This window comes from Suricata suricatta, chromosome 8 (genome assembly GCF_006229205.1).
Source record: "Suricata suricatta isolate VVHF042 chromosome 8, meerkat_22Aug2017_6uvM2_HiC, whole genome shotgun sequence".
Classification (NCBI taxonomy): domain Eukaryota; kingdom Metazoa; phylum Chordata; class Mammalia; order Carnivora; family Herpestidae; genus Suricata; species Suricata suricatta.
Window position 1 is genome coordinate 88,329,599 of NC_043707.1, and position 21,485 is coordinate 88,351,083.

Below are 21,485 nucleotides of genomic sequence, written 5' to 3' on the forward strand. Positions count from 1 at the left end.
CTTTTCTGTATTTCAGACACATAAACCTGGCATTATTTACCTGGGGCTGAGCCCAGACGTCCCCTTAAGCTGAGTCTATTCTTGATGCTTTTCAAAATGTGGACGTGCAGAATATGACTTCACAACTTTAGAAGAAAACAATAATAAATCAGAACACTTATTAAATCAGACTTCAGCACCTGCCGTCCCTCAGTACGTTGTCAGCCACGGCTGCTGAATTTAATTGATAAGGAATCTGCTCGGTGACTTTTCCAGGTTGCTCAAAATGAGGTCTAGGTGGTGTCTTGGTGAGGGATAAAGTTTCTCTTTTGAAAGCCAGTCAGCGAGAGGAGGCAGTGGCATGATTTAGTCGATAAAACATTTATTGACTCCTCATCGTGTAATGTTTATTTCTTGGAGTGGGGCGGCCATTTAAAAATCAGCCCATATTTTCCAAGGGCTCATAGTGCCGGGTGGCTGATGAAAAAAGTAGTCAATGTAAAGCAGTGTAAGAAGCACCAAGCTTCTTCGTATATATTACATTTCTGTACTGCATGTCCACTGTCACAGTCAGATTTATAATATATTTGCTGATTTAGTAAGTCATCCAGTCAGAACTTAACTGACTCATTGATTCATCCATTATCTATTTCCAGACCTGAAATTTTGTATACAAAATGAATATTTTCAACCCATACTCAGTAAAGGAAAATATTTGTTTAACTTTAATGATTGTTCCTATCAGTATGCAATGTGGTTATATTTCATGTCAGCTTGAATTATGGAAATCTAAAATACTGAGATATGGAAATATTAACAAACTCACGTTATGAATAAAATTTGAAATCATGTGAGTCCCCACAAATGAAACATTTGTCAAGAACGGCAAAATTTCAAGGTTACCTGGCTAAGTGACTTTAAACTAGGTTCTCCCTATTGCCATGGGCAGTACCATGTTAGCCATTCATTCAACAGAAATGCTGGCCAATTTTGGTCAGGAAATGTGTGAACTTGATATATGTGAGGTCCTCAGAAGCACATAGCTCACATAAACATGACTTTCATGCATTGCTTTGATAACCAAGCCCACGGTCTGCTCTGTGCATGTGTGCCTTCCTGCCCTTTACTTATTATAACCCCCTTTCCTTGGCTTGGGTACTAGGCAAACTCCTTTTCATGTTTCAAGACTCAGTTCAAAGGCAGACCTTTCTGAAGCCTTCCTTAATAGTTTTTTTTTTTTTTTAATTTGGCCTTCCCTAGTTTTTCCTTTATAGGTTCTTTGGATAAATGTACAGACTTTTTTTTTTTTTGAACTGCTTTGTAATTTTTTTGCACATATCTTACCCACAATTATAAAGGCAAGTGCTGTGTCTTGGGTTCTAGGGAGGCAGATTACACAGAATCTAGTGCAGAGTAGGAACTCAATAAAAATGTTAAAACAAATTCATACACTTAACGTTATACATTATATAAAGAGCACCTATACAATGTGCCAGCTGTTACGGAGTGCCCTAGAGTGGGCAGTGAGAAATAGGACAAATGTGGTCCTCACCCAAACTTCCAGTTTAAGTGGGGAGACAGACACTTGGATAAATAATTGAAATATGATGATAAGGAAGGAGAGAACATAGCACAGACACATATTCATTTCCAGGGGATTAAAGAATTAACCTCTTTGTTCCGAGGTTGTTCAAATAGTAGTGAATAATGGGAGTTGTATTTCCTCAGCCAACAGCAGAAGTCAAGGATTCTCTTCCTATAAGCAACTGAGAAAGACTCAGGTGTCAAAATGCCGATTACAGGTGTTCTGAATAATCAGAGAAATAATTAAATAATTAAACTGATAGATTTCCGTTTCCAATGTACAGTTTGAAAGCAAATGGGGAAGGCTTTGGGTCCAGGATGAGAAGGAACCACAGGTAAAAGCAGGTCCATATGCCTTTTCTATATATTTCTCTATGTGCTGCTGTGTTTGACTTTATCTTCCTCCTCCCCCACTCACCCCATAATAGAATTTTTGAACTTGGGTTGTTTCCTTGAAAGTGAATAACAAAGGAACAGCAATTAAAATGATTCACTGACTGGAGCTGAAATTAAATTTAGAAGAATGTCACTTCATGATCTGTTCATAAATTCCAGATCTCATAATTTCAGTGAAATTATGGACTGTCTCATCGAACAACATACAATATATATGGCAACTACTTATGGAAGTATAATTGAAGACAGAAAGTGAGGTTGGTTGGGAGAAAATGCTGACAGCAGGTAGGAAGGAAGGAAGGAATGTTGTTCTTTGCATTGGGCGGACAGGGAAGGTCTCTGACAAATCTGCTGAAGAATCCTGAAAGAGGTGAGGGGGCAATCATCCAGCTAGCTGGAGAAGATTTCAGCCAGGCTGAAGGGGCAACAAATGGTAAGACCTTTTGACACGGCCGAGGTTGGCCAAATGGCAGAGGAGCAGCCATGAAGCCAGTGCGGGTAGAGAGGAGTGAACAAGGATGCCAGCAATAAAGACAAGATCAGAGAGGTGGCTGCCAAAATGGGGGGAAGGGTTGCAAAAGCCAGATAATGTAGAGCCTTGTAGACTGTTGTAAAGCATTAGGGTTTTACTTTGAACAAGACAGGAGGATTTTGAGCTGAGGAGTGATATTTTGAGACTAGATTTTAGGGGGCAAAAATGGAAGTTCTACTGCCAAGTAAGTCTCTCTGAATAAATTAATGAATGAAAGCCAATGAGTAAGCAGACAAAAAGAACTCATTCTTGGGTGATTCCCAGTGTTTTTTATGCTGGTATAGACATCTCTCCACACTCCTGACTACCTTTTATTCTTTCTTATTCTTTTAATGGTGTGTTTTTCCCACTTTTCTCAATTCGGATGAGACTGAGCTTTCTAAGGTATAGGTAGGTCAGTCAATAATAAGTATAATCCTTAGAACTGATATTACAGAAAGTTATACTAATTGTTCAAGAAGAGTCTACAGAAATACAAGTATGTGGATGTAAGGTATGCATATAACTTAAGCACATGGTGCTTAAGTGCTCTAACAGTTCAAATGCATACTCTGTAAAGAGGTAGTTTTTAATTCCTATTGATATGTGGATGTGGCAAATTACCACCCTGCTTTGAAGATGAAAGAGAGGAGACATGGGAGAAACCAGAGTGCTGCAGGCTGCATGTTGTGTCCTTCCAAATTGTGTATGCTGAAATCTAATCTCCAGTATGACGGTGCTTGTTGGGAGGTGATTAGGTCATGAGGGTCATAAATGAGGTCAGTGGCTTTATTAAAGCAACCCTGAAGAGCTGCTGAGCTCGCCTCTCCCCATTTGAGGTTTCTAGGAACCAGGACGCTGGCTCTGGTCAGATACTGAATCTGTCAGAGCCTTGATCTGAGACTTCTCAGCCCTGAGAAGGATGAGAAATAAGCTTCTGTGGTTCAAAAGCCGCGTAGTCTACGGTGTTCTGTGATAGCGTCCCACATGGACGAAATCACCAGAGTTCGTTGTGTTTGTTTCTCTACAATAGCCTGGGCCTAGAACAAAATCTAAATATTGTTAAAAAGGACATCACGTTTAGGCAAGTTGATAGATACTGCTGGCTAGGTAGAAAACCTAAGGTGGAGTTACTAATCATGTTGCCCAGCATACTATTCTTAGATTTAGGCTAAAAAACAAACAAACAAACAAAAAAACCTAGTGTTTCTGAAGTGTAAAAAAGGTTCACAATTAGTCATATAAATTCCCACTTAAATTACATGTGGAGATCCAAGTTTTAATTATGTTTAATTATCACTGTTTCAAAGAAATTTTAAATAGACTAAGGTCCTGTGTGAACATTTATTATTTTTCTAGTTCTTATTTCCATGGATACTAAGAATTTCTAAGTCCTGGTCCTCATAAGTAAAAAATAGAAAGGAATTCTTTCCTCACTTAGGTTTGGCCTTTGTTTGTCCATCACATTCAGACCTGGAGTTGTATTAGTGATATACTTGGAAAGTTTGACTTTGGTGTTTTGTTTTCAGGATAGACTAATAATCACTCTTCTTTTTTTTTTTTTTTTGGATCATAAACCTCTTGGTGACATTGATGGATGCTGTAGACCTCTCAATGGACAAATGTGCTTATGTACACACATAAGATAAATGGTATAACTGCAGGGAATCCATAATTTCCTGAACTCTATCTATGGAACTCCTTATAGAAAGGCAAAATATTTAATCGTATCATAGATGCGTTAAGGTCAAGTCTACCGTCAGTATGTACTGAAATAAGTAAAATCAGGCTCCCATAAATACAGAGTGGTGCATTTTTCTCTAGAGTTCACTTTGCTATTTGGATAGTTTTTCCTTACTTAATAAGGGTAACACATAACCTGTCTTTTTACTAATCACTGTGTTATGAACACAGCCATCCGTTTTGTCCCAGGTTCTTATTCCAATACACTGTTTCAGCTTAAATGTGAATGATTCAGATCCATTAAAAACTGTGACAATGCATACATGATCTAGACACTTGCTTTTGTGAGATAGCAAATGTCTTCTACAAAGTTGGGTTAGGACTTTCTATAACATGCATTCAAAACTGAATCAGAGATTTCTGGATAGTAAGATATTAGATTATTGGTCCTTTGGCACATTTTTTAAAAAAAAGGCAGTGAATTAATATTTCTAATTAGATTTTCTCCTCCATTCTAGGATTTTTCCCCCTTGATTTTAAGATAAGGAATGAAATATTCATATTTAGGGTGTCCCCTGCTGAGTGGGATAGAGTTTGAGAATCTTGTGGACCAAGCCCCAGGCTTACTTGCTTGGATCTGCTCCTTTGAAGTAGGCATTGACTGTTTCTGTAAATGCTGCTGCGACAGGGAGGGTGTCCTGGGCTCCCATGGTGAGGGGACTGGGTCCCCTGGAAGAACCTGCATGAAATGAAAAATATTCATTTAATATGGACAAGGGAGACATATTAGTATGTGTGGAACTGAAAGCCCATTAAAGGATAAAAGGATGCAATCTACTACTGAAAAAATGTAAAGTGCTAAGAACTACGTGTATATATTCAACAGAGAGCTCAAGTATTTAAAAGGAAATATTTGGCTGGTTTACAAACAAACACATTTGAAATTAATTCAGCTATGTATTTTTCTACAGAAAAAAAAATCCAAGCAGAAGAATAAGTCATAGGGGGTTTTCAGTGTTTTAAATAAAGCGTAAGGCAGTATTTGAATGACAGTTTGTACAGCAGGTAGTTAGTTAAGAAAACTGACCAGCTTCTTATTTGAGCATTTACCCCATACAAGTGACCTCACACTCAAAACTTCTTGCATTTCTTTAAAGAGACAAATGGCCATGGAGTACCATGGTACACATTGTCCTTTTCTGGATTATTTCTGTTTCAAAAAGCCCAATTAACTTCAGATCAAGTAGGCTCAAGGTTACATGTCCAAAAACATGCACAGCATAAGGTACACCTTGACTTAGCACAGACACACTGATGCATCAATTCGCAGTACAATCAGTCCCAGTGGCGCTCATGTTTATTGAGGACCTGCTATCTACCGCGTGCTGCACTAGATACCTTACAAGAATCACCTTATTCCAACCCCACAGCAGCCCTTTAAGATAACCATTATGGTTTCCATTCTACAGAGAAGAAAACTAAAGCTCAAAGAGGTAAGGGACTTGCCTAAGGTAACAGTTAAGTGGCAAAACTAAAATCCAAAACCAGATTGGCTTCCCTATAAAGCTCATGTTTTCCCCCCTTATACCATAAAGTGTGTCAAAATGAAATTCTTTGACAGTTTTAATAGAACTTGAGGTTTCTGAAAAGAACAAAATTTAAGATTGTTGTCTTTGCTATTAATCCTTGGGCATGGTACTGAACAGTAAAGTTTTCATAATGACAAAGTATTTAATTGTGTTGGCGATGATTGCCTTCGTCCTATCAAACAAAAATACATTTACTCTTCCCCACCCTGAAGCAGACTGCATATTATGCTTTTTTTCTTTTACCTTCAGTAACTTCTGTAATCTTCTCTGGCTATTAAAGAATCCACCCTTTGGGGCTTCTGGTTGAGCGTTGGACTTCAGCTCAGGTCATGATCTCACAGTTCTTGAGTTCAAATGCCACACCAGGCTGGCTGCCATCACTGCAGAGCCCACTTTGGATCCTCTGACCCCTTCTCTCTCTGCCCCACCCCCTCTCAAGCTCTCTCTTAAAAATAAATAAACATTAAAAAAAAAAAAACCCTGCCCTTTGTGTTATCTTCCTCCTCAATAAAGTTTTCTCTGGTAACTCTCATTCATGCACGTCTCTTCTTTTGCTATCTTCCCTTAGCTTTCAATATCTTGGACTTGGTAACTGATCAACAAGCCCGTGCTTACTATTTACTGTGTATAAGACGCTATGGTAGGCTCTGGGGATTCAAAGTCAAATTACACATTATCCTTGTCCTCAAGGAGTTACAAGTAAGTTTGCTAATATAATCAACAACATTCACTACCAGCATTACCTCATCGCCATTATTTGTTGCATACTTACTCTATGTTTTACATATATTCTCTAGGTAAACGTACGAAACAAGTGGAAAGGTCAGGGAGGGTTTCACTGAAAAAGTGATGTTGGAACTGAAGTTTGAGAGTGAATAAGATCTCACGTGGGGGAGAAGGAAGAAGGCCCAGCATATACATATGTGTGGAACTGAGCAAACATATGGCATTTTGAGAAACCACAGGAAGTATGGCACTGTTTGCATGTGAATGGGCGTGAATGTGGTGGGTATAAGAAGGGGAGACAAGAAAGAAAACGAAGTTGGGGAAGAAGTTAGAAATTAGATCATGAAAATTTCTGTTTATATAGGAAATTGTTTATTATATAGGCAATTTATAGGCATTTAAATCATAATTACCTTTTGATAATTTAATACAAATCTGTGGATGCTTTTCAAAGCAGAGTGCACCCATCTGCAGCATTCATATAATTTGAAATAGTCCTTGGGAAGCCTGAAACAGCCATTCGGAACACTGTCTCTGGAAGATAGGAGGCCTCTGAAGTATTTGAAATAGAGGGGTTAAGATGGGGTTTGAGTTTCCACTGCTCTAGCAATAGAGGAGCGAATAATTCAGGGACAGCACAGTCACGTAGGTGAAGAGACCTCTTAGAAAGAAAAAGATAAAATTGGCAAGAAATGCAGATGTTAGCAGATAAAGGGAATGTCATAGACATAATGATTTTCGGTCTTTCAAGGCATTTAACAATTTTCTATGCTATTCTTGTGAATAAAATTGTGAAAGCTGGGTAGATCATAGTCTTGCCAAGTGAACTGGCTAGTAGATGCATCACAATACCCAGTGAGCATGAATTAGTGGATTTACGCCTGTTGCAAAGGAAGTCTCTAGTGGAATATCCCAGAGTTCCCTCCTTAGTCTGGGCTCTTCAGTGCCTCCAATACAACTGGGAGAGATGCTCAGAAATGAAACACTGTAGTGCCTAAGAGCATGAGATTTGGCCTTAGACATACTTGGGATTGAGTCTTATTTCTAACACTTGCTCTATATACCATTTTTGGCAAGGATAACATTATGACACCCACTTTGTAAGCCCATAAGAAAATAAAATGAGGTAAAATTTTTAACACAGTGCTTGGTCCACAGTAAGCACTCAATAGTGATTAGCAATTTTTATGATTATTATGACAATTTAAGATAATACAGAGGTTATCTTAAATAATGACAGATTCATTGAAGGTGATAAAAATGATCTTTCGCAATATTGGGCTGAAACTGAGACAAAAACCATTAGCAAAAACAAATGTGGAATTCTTATATATCAAGGTTAAAATTAATCAAACAATAATGGTGAAAGAACATGTGAAAAAATATTTGGGGGATGGAGTTGATCCTCAGTTGTCTATTGCTGGCTGGGCTCAGCGTGTCACTGATTGGACTACATCAGTAGGTGAGTAACAGATGGATCCCTAGAAATGATGACTTCACTGCTTTTTGTCTGAGTGCCATGTTTTAAAACTCACCAGATGGTAATCCGGTCACTTATGCAGAAGCTGAAGACCAAGCTCTTCAGTATAATGGTGTGCAATGCCATCTGCAGTGCTATGGTCTGCATGCTTGCATCCCCCCCGCCCCAGTTCCTATGTTGAAAGTGTAATGCCCAACGTGATGGTATTCGGAGGCGGGGCCTTTGGCAGGTGCTACAGCCACGAGGGTGGAGCACTAATGCCTGGGATTCACGCTCTTATAAAAGAGGCCCCCGAGAGCTAGTTTCTCCCTCCTACCACATGAGGACACAGCGAGCCTGGATGAGGGCTTTCTCAAGGACCCAGCCACTGGCACCCTGATCTTGAGCTGAAAACTTTCCAGAACTCTGAGAAATAAATTTAGGTTGTTAGTAAGCCACCTGGTCTGTGACAATTTGTTATAGCAGTCAAAGTATATTAAGATATGTGGTCTGGCCCATGCCTACCTTCATGACCCTCCTACTACCATTCCCTTCAGAAATCCTATATTCAAGCCCTATTTACCTATGGGCACTATAGCCCTTATTTAGATTTAATCTATAATGCCAGGAGAGAAGAAAACATCAAAGCTTTACAAAGAGCCCTTTAACCTCAAAGGATCCACAGTTTACAATTCTAGGTTCTTCGCATCCTGATGCATTGCAATTAATATGCCATTTTTTAGTGTTACTTTTTCCATTTATTGCATAATTTTCATTATTGCTACCTGGTCTCCATACCATTTTTGACAATTTTGTATTATTCTACAGTCTTTAAATGTTGGGCTATTTCTAGGTAGCAGTCATTCTAAATCCATCTTTGTATAAATTGGTTTTCTTCTTTTTTAATGATTTCCACAAGATATATAAGCCTTATTACCACAAGCTGGATGACCGAAACATAAGGTAGATACATTTTTTATTCCTAAGAATGTCAGATTATCGCATAAAGTTTATACTCAACGAAAATGCTATTAATAAAGAACAAAAGCTTCTGTTCCCCTTCAGTACCTGTGAGAGTATCTGTTAATATGATTATTAGAATTAGATTATTTAGTCCAGAAAACTGGACTTAAACCAGGAGATTCTAAGATGGTGAGAAATTTAAGCCTCGTGGCTTAAGAGGACTAAGAGTTTCAAAGATCTTATATAATATAACCAGACAGTGACTCAGAGACCAGAGTTCATGGCCATGGTTCTACAACTTAACAGCTTTGTGACCTTGGGCAAGTCAATTTAATTTTGGTTTTCTCAATCATAAAATGAAAACAATAGATCAAAGAATCTCTGTTTTAGGATTGTGTGATTTTAAGTTGTTTATAGGCACTTAAAAATTTTTAAATTGTAGAAACAATTTTCTGACACAAAGATAAGCTTCTTTGAAAACAGTCTGCTTTCATTGAAGGTTTGAGGGCATCTGTCAAACATTTACTGAGCCTCCATTATGTGCAAGAGAGTGGTGGGAACATAAATATGTAAACTTTCAGGAAATAAGATAAACATTTGGAAAATCGAATAACAGTAACATATGCAAGTGAGACCTTAACAGTTCAGGTGACAGCGCTATGAGATTATTTCACTCCAAAACTAATTGCTAAGTAAGTGAGCAGTACCCGGAGGCTGTTCTGTGATTTAACCAAAGGAAACTTCAGTCGGGAGTCATGTCGACTTGGGTGTGAATCCTGGCTGCTCCACTTACAATCTGTATGAGTAGGAGCAAGCTATTTAATCTGTGACTCTGTTTCTCCTTAAAATAGAACTGATAATAATAGTATCTATGTTAAAGGCTTGTGGTGAACATCAAATGTAATAATACTTGTGAAGTTCTTAGCATAGTGTGTACTTGAAAAACACTCTATTGTTACTGTTGTGTCAGTTGCTGTTATTTTGTCTGGGTGAAATTCCCAAGGCTGTTGAATTAGAGTTGGTTCTTTCAAGTTGAGTACTTATTTAGGCAGAAAGAGAAAGATGATATCACAAATGGTATTCTTCACTGAGCAAGGAGGTAGACTAGCATTTTTAGGTTTCTTCCATCACTAAGATTCTTTTGTCTTAAGAACAATGAGTTCTATGCGTGCATGCTTAGGTTTTTTTTGCAGATCACATACGTGGCAATTATATCTGTTAAAACTGCTTGATATAATGACTGGACCATTAGGATTGCATGGTTCAATGCACATTTTCTTTTGATTCATTCAAATGTAAATCCCTGCAATAATTAAACACTCTGCTAACTGCTGAGTGTTATGTCCCTCCCTTCATGGAACTTACAGTATGGACATGAGTGAAAGATAATATTCACTATATGAAGTTAGACAATAGTTTAATATTATAATTATTAATTACTGGTAATGATTATTTTTTAAAGAATTCAAGGTTGAAACTATTTATTATGTATATACTTCAATATAATAAATATCAAATACTAAGATGGCTTTTTGTTCTTCATGCATTGAAAAGATGAACAGGTTCAGTATAATTATCTCTATTTCACTAGCCCGAGATCGCTCTGCTAGAAAGCAGTACAGCTAAAATTCGATTCTTGGTACTGACTCTAACAAAATCAAAATCGGTAGTACAGATTTTCTACTACTGTCCTTCTTGTTGCACACCAAGAACTATTCAAAGAGCTTCACCTCTATTAACATTAATTCTGATAACATCTCTATGTGGCAGCCGTCATCACTGGCCTTGTTTTACAGATGAGGGTTTGGAGATTCTGAGCCAAGCAGTAGCCTTGCTCACCATTACCCAGTTAGTGAGCAGTAGGAACAAAATTGAGATGCAAACCTAGGATTGACGGGCTATGAACCCCACACTCTTACCTACTCTGTTCTAACAGCATAGAAATCAGAACAAAATTATGTCAGGTATGTGATGGCGCACTGTGGAGTCCCCACTAGCTGTGGACTTCTGACAAAATGGCAGTTCTGGGGTCCTGGAAAGCAATTGGCAGGCACACTTGGGGAGTTCTGAGAACTGGAAAAAGACACATAGAGTCACCAATGTGTGGCAGTATTTTCTAAAAGGCAGTCTTCTATGACTTTCATTACCAAGCAACATTACACACACACACACACACACACACACACACACACACAAAACCTAAGGCTAAAAAAGAATTAAATACTCGCAACAATATGACATCTTTCAAAGGTCATTAATTTGGTGAAGCATTTCCTGAATAGTCAATTGCAATATGAGTGTAAGTGTGGAGTATAGATTATATATGTAAACACGTGAAAGAAGAAAAGGGGAGGGGGAAGGGAAGAAAGAGACAGATTTTTAAGAAAGGAAGATACAAAAAAATGAGGAAAAGAAGAAGCAAAATACTCAGGCATACAAACTGAAGTACAAGAAGGTAAACTACAAATAAATGAGAGTTAGCGTGCCAGGTTGAGGAGCTGCCTGGTCCAACGCCGCAGCCAGTCTGTTGCTGGCGTGGAGGTGAGGCATGCAATCAAGGTGTGCATGAGGCAAACCTGGGCTGCGGGCAGGGCTCACCTTCCCTTTCTGTACCCTCTTCTTCATTTTGTGTATAATGCTTTCCACTTTGCAACATTGAAAGTTAGAATTTTCTTCATATCAAAAACAATTCATGAAGAGGACTTTATTTTTGTCCTCTTTTAAATTTAATACGAATTTGTGTCAAAGTAGTGTTCCCCTCAGTGGCATTTGTAGCATTTGTCTGTATATGCTCAATAAAGGGTAACAACCACTGTCTACTGTGTCCTAACTTTGTGATGCTTCACTTGGACTATCTCTGTTCATTCACACAACTGTCTCGGCAGGTGGGGGCTATCTTTCCCTACAGAGGAAGAGTTGGGAGCTTAAGTAACGAGCTTAAGTTCAGAGAGCAAGTAACCTATACTTTTAGCCTGATGCTGTGCTGTTACAGTAAAGAGTCAAGGACTGTCAGAGGGTGTGGCGTTCAGACTTGACTGTGTTGCTTAGTTCATATCTGATCTGGGGCAGCTCAGTTATCCAGCTGCATCTTCATTAAACCAGGACACTGATATCGGTGCTAGCACCGTTGACTGAGTGTAGAGAGGGTTTATACTTATAAAAGCCCAGGTGGCAGAAGAGCAGCTAGTTTTACCTTCTGTTCATCCGGGGTCGGAAACAGTCCCTCTGAAGGCACAACCTGAAGTGTGAACAGCAGAGAGGGAGGTCTTGTTTGTTTGAAGACCGTTCTACCCTTGCCGTCTAGCAACCCAAATAACCGCCATTCTACCAGACCTGCTGTAGGCAGTGCGGGGAAATGAGCCTTATGTCCATGAGTAGGGATGCTGGAGCTGGAACCAACAGATGGAAGGAACAGAAAGTCTCAGAATGCATAAATGAAGAAAGAAGAAATTCCAAGAGTTGTATAAAGTGGTGGGCAGTGGGAGCTGGGTTAGCTTTTCTTTTCTTTTTTTTTTTTAAAGTGGTTTAAAGATAATTATATTCCATTCTATGATAATTTACAAATGATATCCTATATGATACCGTCATAGAGACAAAGAATGTTGGCATCAGATTGAAATGCATTTGAATTCTGACTTTACTGTGTGACCTTGAGCAAATTACTTAACCTCTCTGATACCCAGCTTCATCATTTTGTGAAATGGAGATGGTACCTCCTACAGATGTTGTGACAATTAAATATGATGATATAGAATGCCTTTGCTATCTGAGGATAGTCAGAATAAAAAAATCACTTAAAAATGAATGTATTTATGTGGTTCCTAAAAAATTCATAGTGTATAGTGATAAAAGGCTTGATTTGGACTCAGAATTGTCATAGACTTAATTTGTGAAAAAATCTTTTAACACACTACAGTTAATTAGTGAGTTCTTAAAATGAACAAAAATCTTTTGTATTGATATTTTGAGAAAACAGTTCATTTTTCTGAAATGTTGTATGAGAGCTTTACACACCAATGGAGGTTCAGATTTGGCTGATTCAGTAGAGGAATTGTATCTAGAGAGTCTGATGCTTAACCGACTGAGCCCCCCAGAGGCCCCCCCCAAATTGCATTCTTAAACACTAGCTTATATTACCAATGTTTGCCCATTCATGTTAGTGAGCGCTGCTCCAAGATCCAGCCGGGTGCAGTGGCATCCTCCGTGGGGTAGTATCACCCCAAAGGGTGCGCAAATTGGTTTTTTGTGGAAGACAAAAAAATCTTAACTTTTTATGTATGAAGCACACAGATATACATACAGTACACAACCAGATGTATAGTGCATCTGTGATGCTAAAATTCTGCTGGGGAGTAATTAGGGGAAAACGAAGATCTAAAAAGACTCCCTGGGTGAGAGGACGGGATAATGAAAAAAAGTTCGAGCTCCACTAGTTTCTAGTTTTAAAGGAGCCATGGACGTGAATGGCCTTACCTCATTATCTCTCTTGGGAAAAACTTAAGGCACCAGTTTTGCTAAACTGTAATAGTTTCTTTCTTCACACTTAGGCTGAGTAAATAATATCTACAGTGCCAGAAGTATCATGATGTAGTCAAGATACTTGGAAAAATATGTAGTAAGGATAATACATGCAAAGGAACAGCATACAGGAGAAAAAGGCTGGAGGGGCTTGGTCAAGCCGGGAGAGATATTCTTCCATGAGCAACATGAGCAGTCCCTGGGCGGAGGCCGCGGGGAGGTGAATATAGTCGGGGGATTTGAACCAGTCAGAGAAGCGGGACAGAGCCTGGCTCAGGCCTCAAACCAAACAGGAGCCAGGCCAGAATACAATGGTAGGGGATAGTGACACAGGTCCAACAGCACCAAGAGAATGATCACAGAGTCTATTAAGGAACAGGGAGAGTTAGAGGTTCCAAAAAAGGCATCCAAGCACATTTGGGTAGAGGGAGCATGTTTTTCTGTGCGAAGTCTGGTGTGCCTTTTTAGAGAAGAGGCGGCTGCTTGCCTATGGCCTGAGAGTGGACAACACAACCATTTATCCTGTTAGAGTCCTTCTCAAGTACAAGTGGGAAACATGAAGCTTTAGAAGAAGGAAGAAGATATTCACCAAAAAACCATAAATGGCTTAAAAAGTATGAAAAGTTCAGCCTCACTAGTTACCAAAGAAATGCAACAGGAGGAGAGAAATTTTTACCATTTCAGATTAGAAAAGATCTAAAAACCCAGTACTTCATGAAATAGGCACTGTAATAATGTTAGTGAAAGTAAAAATTGGTATAACCTTTCTAGAAAGCTGCTTGACAATGCGTACCATGAGCTGCACAATTTTGGCCCATAATTCCAATTTTAAGAATCTATTCTAAGAAAATAACTTCAGGCCAAAAAACTATATGCAAAGATGTTCATTGCATATGGGAAAACTTGAAGCAATTTAAATGCCTAATAATTGAAGTGAAATAAGTCATGATTCATGACAATGAAATGTTACGCAGAAGTTAACAAGTTTTCAGTAATTAAAAATAGAGCTGAAAAGAGTCACATATCACATTTTCCCAGTTAGAGTGGAAAAAGTGAAAAATATTGATACAACTGTGTTGATAAGGGCACAGAAAAATTGTTAGTCATAGTGCTGGTATGAATTTTTGGAGAGACATTTGGCAGTAATGTAGTAAATGGGTTTAAAATGTTTAAAATGTGCATACCCTTTAATATAGCAATTCCATTTTTAGCAATTTATCTTTAGGACAAATTAAAACAAGTACATGAGGATATAGGTTCAAGGCTGCTCATTGCACCATTTTACATATTAGCAATAAAATGGTAAAAACCTAAATATCCCTAAACAGAAGATAGGTACATGCATACAATACTATGGAACCATTAACATAGTTATACAGATGTAGATGGACATATACATGTATATATACATGCATGTACATGTGTATAAACACATACTGCATATGTAAAATGCTACTGAAATGGCTACTATTGGAGCCCCTGGGTGGTTCAGTAGGTTAAGTGTTCGACTTTGGCTTGGGTCATGATTTGTGGTTCATGAGTTTGAGCCCTGCCTCAGGTTCCACACTTATAGTATGAAGCCTGCTTGAGATTCTCTCTCTACCTCTCTCTCTGCCCTTCCCTTACTTGGGCATATTCTCTCAAAATAAATAAACTTAAAAAAAAAGAAATGGCTAATATTGACTGAACATTATAGAGCAGATTATATATTCTATTTACATAAAACTCTATGTAATATATTTACTTGATTTTAAGAAACATAGTTTTGAAAACATTTTAACATTTCTTTTTTTATTTCTTTAAAAAATTTTTTAGTGTTTATTTATTTTTGAGAGAGAGAGAGACACACACAGAGTGTGAATGGGGGAGGGGCAGAGAGAGAGGGAGACACAGAATCAGAAGCAGGCTCCAGGCTCTGAGCTGTCATCACAGAGCCTGACGCGGGGCTCGAACCTACGAACTGTGAATTCATGACCTGAGCTGAAGTCGACCACCCAACTGACTGAGCCATCCAGGCACCCCAACATTTTAACATTTCTGAAGTTGAGATGCATCTTGTAAACAGCGTCAAAAGAAACCTGACAGCTGCTAACCGAGAATGTTCCACCATTGTCTTTGCTTGGACTTGTGGGAATGTAACCATGAGTAGAAGGTTTTGGCTCATGTAATAGTCTCCTCAGTTGAGCTGCATGACTTGAATTGATAGCCTCCCATGATTAAATTTTAACTTACATGTGGGCCTTTATTTCCCTTTAAAATTGATTTTTTAAAAGATTTCATCTGATGCAGTAATAAAGAGAAAAGTTATTTGTACACAAGAGATAAAATGTCATGTACCAGGTTGGGTAAGGTATGCAGGTAGAAGGAAGTGCCACATCCTTTGCAAATGAAACTGCAGAGTTCTGAAAGATGGGACACACAGGTTATGACTGAATTATGTATCACGAAAGAATATATGACTCAGGTGCTAAAATTGTATCTGTCAAAAACTTCTAGGTGAGTTTCAGAAAAGCTGTTTACCTTTGGCAATTTATAAATAAACTCAGGAATACTGAAGGAGAGAAAAGCCTAGAATTTTTGATATGCCCCCAAATGAAACTATCAATATCAAAGAGAAGAAAGAGGTCACGGTTCTGAACATGTGATCTAAAAAGCATCAAGTCACTGAGATATTAAACGTTATCTGCCGATATTAAAGACAGAATTTAGATCTGTCTTTTTTCTGAATATGAAATAGGTTTAAACTCAACTTCCAATTAAAGAGAGTGGCTTGCATTTCATTTATAAATGTTGGTTAGAAAATGTTTGATTTATTAATGTTGGTTAGAAAAAATGTTTTTCTACATTTAATGAAATTTATTTTGCACCCAAAAAATTGTTAAACAGTGGGGCATATACCAGTGGATGGTGCCTTGGAATCAAGCAAATGCACCACACATGGGTGTATATAGATATGTACAGAGAGATTTTCTTCAAGATTTTTCACCTAATGTTAAAAATGTCATCTCTACTAATCTCTCAACAGTGTGGTTTCAGGGTTGCATTTACTCTGTTTTTATAGTTTTAGGATCATTTTCCCCTTCAGCTTTATTGAAGTATAATTGAGAAATAAAATTATAATAAATGTAAAGTGTACATCATGATGATTTGATACACATATACATTGTGAAGGGATTCCTTCCATCTGGTTAATTAACACAACCATAACCTTACTTTGTGTGTGTGTGTGTGTGAGAACATTTAAGTTGTAATCTCTTGGCAGATTTTAATTGTACATCTTGTATGTACATACAATTGTACATACAATTAAAATCTGACAACTATAGTCACTATTTTATATGGTAGATCATCAGACATTATTCATTGTATAGGTGAAAGTTTGTACCTTTTACCAAATTCTTCCTATTTCCCCCACCTGCCAGCTCCTCGGCAACCACTTTATATTCTGTTTCTATGAGTTTGACTTGCTTTTGTTTTGTTTCAGATTCTACATATAAGTGATATCATGCAGTATTTGTCTTTCTCTACTTGGCTAATTTCACTTAGCAAGTGCCTTCAAGACCCATCCATATTGCTGCAAACAGCAGGATTCCTTCTTTCTCTGTATTTACTCTTTTACATATACTTTCTTATTGTTTGAATTTTAAAAAGTAATGTGCTTAAATCAACTTTATGATCAGAATAAAAAACACTATGAGGTATTTTTTAATATTTATTTTTGAGAGAGAGAGAGAGAGACAGAGAGACAGAGAGAGAGTGAGCAATCAAGGGAGAGGCAGAGAGGGAGAGGGAGACAGAATCCCAAAAAGACTCCAGGCTGAGCTGTCAGCACAGAGCCCAATGCAGGGCTCAAACACACAAACTGTGAGATCACGACCTGAGCCGAAGTCAGACACTTAATTGACTGAGCCACCCTGGTGCCCTACTATGAGCTATTCTAAAATACATATTAAGAGGAGCACCCGGATGGCTCAGTCAGTTAAATGTCTGACTTTGGCTCAGGTCATGATCTCATGGTTTGTGAGTTCAAACTCTGCATCAGACTCTGCTGTCAGCACAGAGTCTGCTTTGGATCCTCTGCCTCCCACTCTCTTTGCTCCTCCCCGCTTGCTCTCTCTCAAAAATAAACATTAAAAAATACATTTTAATAGCATGATGGACATCATATACAAAAATAAAAGGATGCATAATTACAAAAGTATACACTATACACGCAGACACACCCACACACAGTCACATCACATGAAAAATTTTGGAAATGAAACACACCAATGGTAACAGTGGTTATCTATGGTTATTACTTATTTCATTTTCTTTATACTTTTCTGATTTCTAAATTTTCAATAAAGAGCATGCATTACTTTGATATTGTGGCAAAAATGTAAATAGAAATTGGAAGTTAGATCTTAAATATCACTGGGTTTCTACATTTCTCTGTTACTTATTTCTTGAATGGTTTTTGTTCTTACAGTCAGAAAATGGATGCTGGTAATTTTGAACACTACTACAAAGTTATTCCCCTAGAGGGCTGATATTTATGAATGGAGAGGCATGAAAAATACTATTGCAATGTGACTGTCTGAAAGCCTGTGATTTGAACTGCCAGTATCATGGGGAATGGGCTGTGAGCAGAGTCCAAAAAAGGCTAAATCTAAGGAAAGGAATAATCCACATTAAATAATTCATGATTCCTCTTCCAGGCTCATGCTTAATAATGACCATGGCTACTCTTGAAAATCACCAACACATCCTTGAGAAATTAACATCACCTTTGCTCCTTTGTGACACTTCTCCAGAATAACCTTTTGTGTTTTCAGAGGCATATTTCAAGCCTCTAAATCAGATCTTAAGAGAAGGTGTGCTGTAATTATTTTGAATATGAAACCAAGAAACACAATTGTAAATAGCAAACACTGTCTTTGTGAATGTATGCCAGCGGGAAAAGAAATCCCAAGGCCAAATTTCCTCGCGTACTGGTGACTTAATACAGCATAATACTAGTCTGTGAAAACTGCGGTCTGCTAACAGTCTGTGCTCGAGCAGAAATTATCACCACATGCATGTTGCAAAATAGCTGAAGACACACAAGGGTGGAAATCTTAAAGGCAAAGCTTCTCTTAAGGCTTTGTCTTCAATGCCATATCCTGATGAGTCCAAATCAATCTCTGAGTTAATAAATGAAGCCTTGAGTGCAAAATTCTTAGCACATATTAAACATTCATTAATGCCAATTATTATTTTAGGAAATGATTACATGTGTAGAGTACTTTGTAGTTTACAAAGCCCTTTCACAAGTAACTAAAATCTCTTAGAGGTATTTATGGTGTTAATTAAATATATTCATTCCACACACATGCAATGGCTAAGAAATAGGAGATGCCCTTGGGGCAGCTGGGTGGCACATTTAGTGGGATGTCTGACTCTTGATTTTGGCTCAGGTCGTGATCCCAGGGATGAGAGACTGAGCCCTGGGTTACGGTCCATGCTAAGCACAGGGCCTGCTTGAGATTCTCTCTCTTTTCCCTTTTGCCCCATCTCCCGGCTTGTACTTGCTCTCTTGCTCTCTCTCAAAAGAGAGAGAGAGAGAGAGAGAGAGAGAGAGAGAGAAAGAAAGAAAGAAAGAAAGAGAAAGAAGGAAAGGAGGAAAGAAAGAAAGAGAAAGAAAGAAAAAGAAAGAAAGATTCCTGGAGTCTTGACATCACCTCTTTGAACCACTTCATTCAATATGTCATCTTTCCTCTCTGAAGGGGGTGGTCAGGGTTCTCCTCTGTCTGGAGTAGCCAGAGTCCAGAGGACAGCAGGATGAGCCACCTTAATTTATGGATAACTGTTCTTACAGGACACATAACAATAATGAAAAAAAAAAAGCTTTGCAACTATACAAAGGTAAAGCAGTTCCCCCTGGTGATTCTCAGCTTCTTCATCCTCTTCTCAGGGAGTTTGAAATTACTTGTCAAATATGCTGAAATGCCATGATTTACAAATCCTTTAATAAACGACACGGTAACAGATTTTCTTCCAGCCTCTCCCATCGGCATTAACACAGCACCCTGAGGAGTGTAACACCAGGCAGATCATTAGTCTCAACAAGTCAGCTTTAATGATAGGCTCTGGTGGAAGCCGGGGGTGTACAGCAGGGAGGATGATGCATTTTGCTTCCAAATCGTTCTCTTCCTCCATAAGCAGTGGGGGAAAGATTGCTCCCTGTCCCGGCTGACAAGCGGGGAGGCCCCGTAGCAACTCACGGCAGATCGAGTTGCCACATGTTTTATGTGGAAGAAGACTAGAGTGCTACAACCCAACCTTCGCCAAAGCGGATAAAAACTAAACAGAACACAGCCATGTTAAAAGCAAGGGAAGTATGAAGTTGGAGAATAGTGCTAACAGCTAATGGTTACTGAGCGCTTCGCATGCACTGACCTCAGTACTGCACAACTTAATCTTGACAACAACTTTATGCACTAGGTACCATGGTTACTCCAATTTCCATAGGAGGAAGCAAGACTTAGAGAGGTTAGGTAAGTTAATTAGGTTAGCTAATGCCAGAGCCAATGTGGGGATATGCATGTGCACACACACATTTTCCTCTTTCTCCATATATACATGTATATTCATTCTCTCTCTCTCTGTATGTGTGTGTGTCTATATATATATATATATATTCTGTATATATACACATATATTCTGTATAATATATGTATGTTTATTCTGTATATATATGTATATGTGTGTGTGTATATATATCATATATTTTTATCTGTGTGTGTGTAAACATGTGTATGTGTGGAGAGTACATGGATATAAATTAATTGGGGACTCTTTTTCTATTCTTAATATCTAGGACAATTCCCAATATACCTTTAGGTTAACATTTATACATTATATAAGATTTTATATCAAAACTCTAACTCAGCAACATTTTATATCTCTTCAAAGCAGACTCTATGTAGACTTTCATCTTTTCCTTTGAGAGCTCTCCCTAACAATTTTAGGCCAGGTTAGGTCTCCCTGTTGGATGCCTCCAAAATATCTATCTCTTGAATATAACAGTCTCTGCACATTATTGTAGCTACTTGTTTAATGTCTGACTTCTATGCTCCATGATGGTAGAAACCTTTCATGTTCACTACTATAAACCTAATGCCTTTCACGGTACCATGCACATAGTAGCGACTTTATTACCCTACTATGTGCATGGTATCACTTGCTGATTGAATAAACAGAGCTATAACAGTATCTGTCCCTCTAGCAATATTATCAATGCCTTATTCCACAAATTTGTTCACTGTTTTCCCTATCAGACACCTACCTACTGAGTCTGATGGAGATACAAGAGAAACCTCCTGGACTCGGTCACTCCAGAGACCCACGGTTTACTTTGAAGATCAGGAAAATAGTAGACACAAGAAACAAATGCATATTGGGTACAAAATTTTTTGGCCCCTGTCCTTAATTTTTCTCATTCAGTTTGAATGCAAACTCAAAGTATAAATAATAAAAACATTTCAGAGCTATCAAGCCATAAAAAGATATGGAGGAACCTTAAATACATACTAAGTGAAAGAAGCCAGTCTGAAAAGGCTACATATCATGTAAGTCCAACTATATAACATTTTGGAAAAGCAAAAACTATACAGTCAGCAAAAAAGATCAGTGGTTTCCAGGGGTTGAGGGCCAGGGGAGAGATGAACAGAGGATTTTTAGGGCAGTAAAAATACTCTGTATGGTACTGGCGGATGTACATCAGTATACATTTGTCCAAACTCATAGGATATAAAATACCAAGAATGAAGCCTAATGTAAACTATGGTCTTTGAGGGATTATGATGCATGAATGTAGGTTCATCAGGTGTGAAAATGTACCACTCTGGTTGGGGATGTTGATAATGGAGGAAGTTATGCATGTATGGGGGTGGGGTGTATATGGAAAATTTTTATATTTTCCTCTCAATTTTACTGTGAATCTAGAACTGCTCTAAGGGGCGCCTGGGTGGCTCAGTCAGCTAAGCGTCCAACTTCGGCTCAGGTCATGCTCTCACGGTTCGTGGGTTTGAGTCCCACATCAGGCTCTGTGCTG

At 38.3% G+C, this 21,485-nt stretch overlaps 1 protein-coding gene across 1 annotated transcript in view; it reads right to left on the minus strand.

The window, feature by feature from the left end:
- SGIP1 (SH3 domain GRB2 like endophilin interacting protein 1) overlaps window positions 1–21,485 on the minus strand; it is a 208,349-nt gene that overhangs the window by 17,294 nt on the left and 169,570 nt on the right. Inside the window, exon 22 of the mRNA XM_029948816.1 lies at window positions 4,781–4,892. Coding sequence (XP_029804676.1) covers window positions 4,781–4,892 — 112 coding nt within the window. The remainder of the gene's footprint in view (window positions 1–4,780; window positions 4,893–21,485) is intronic.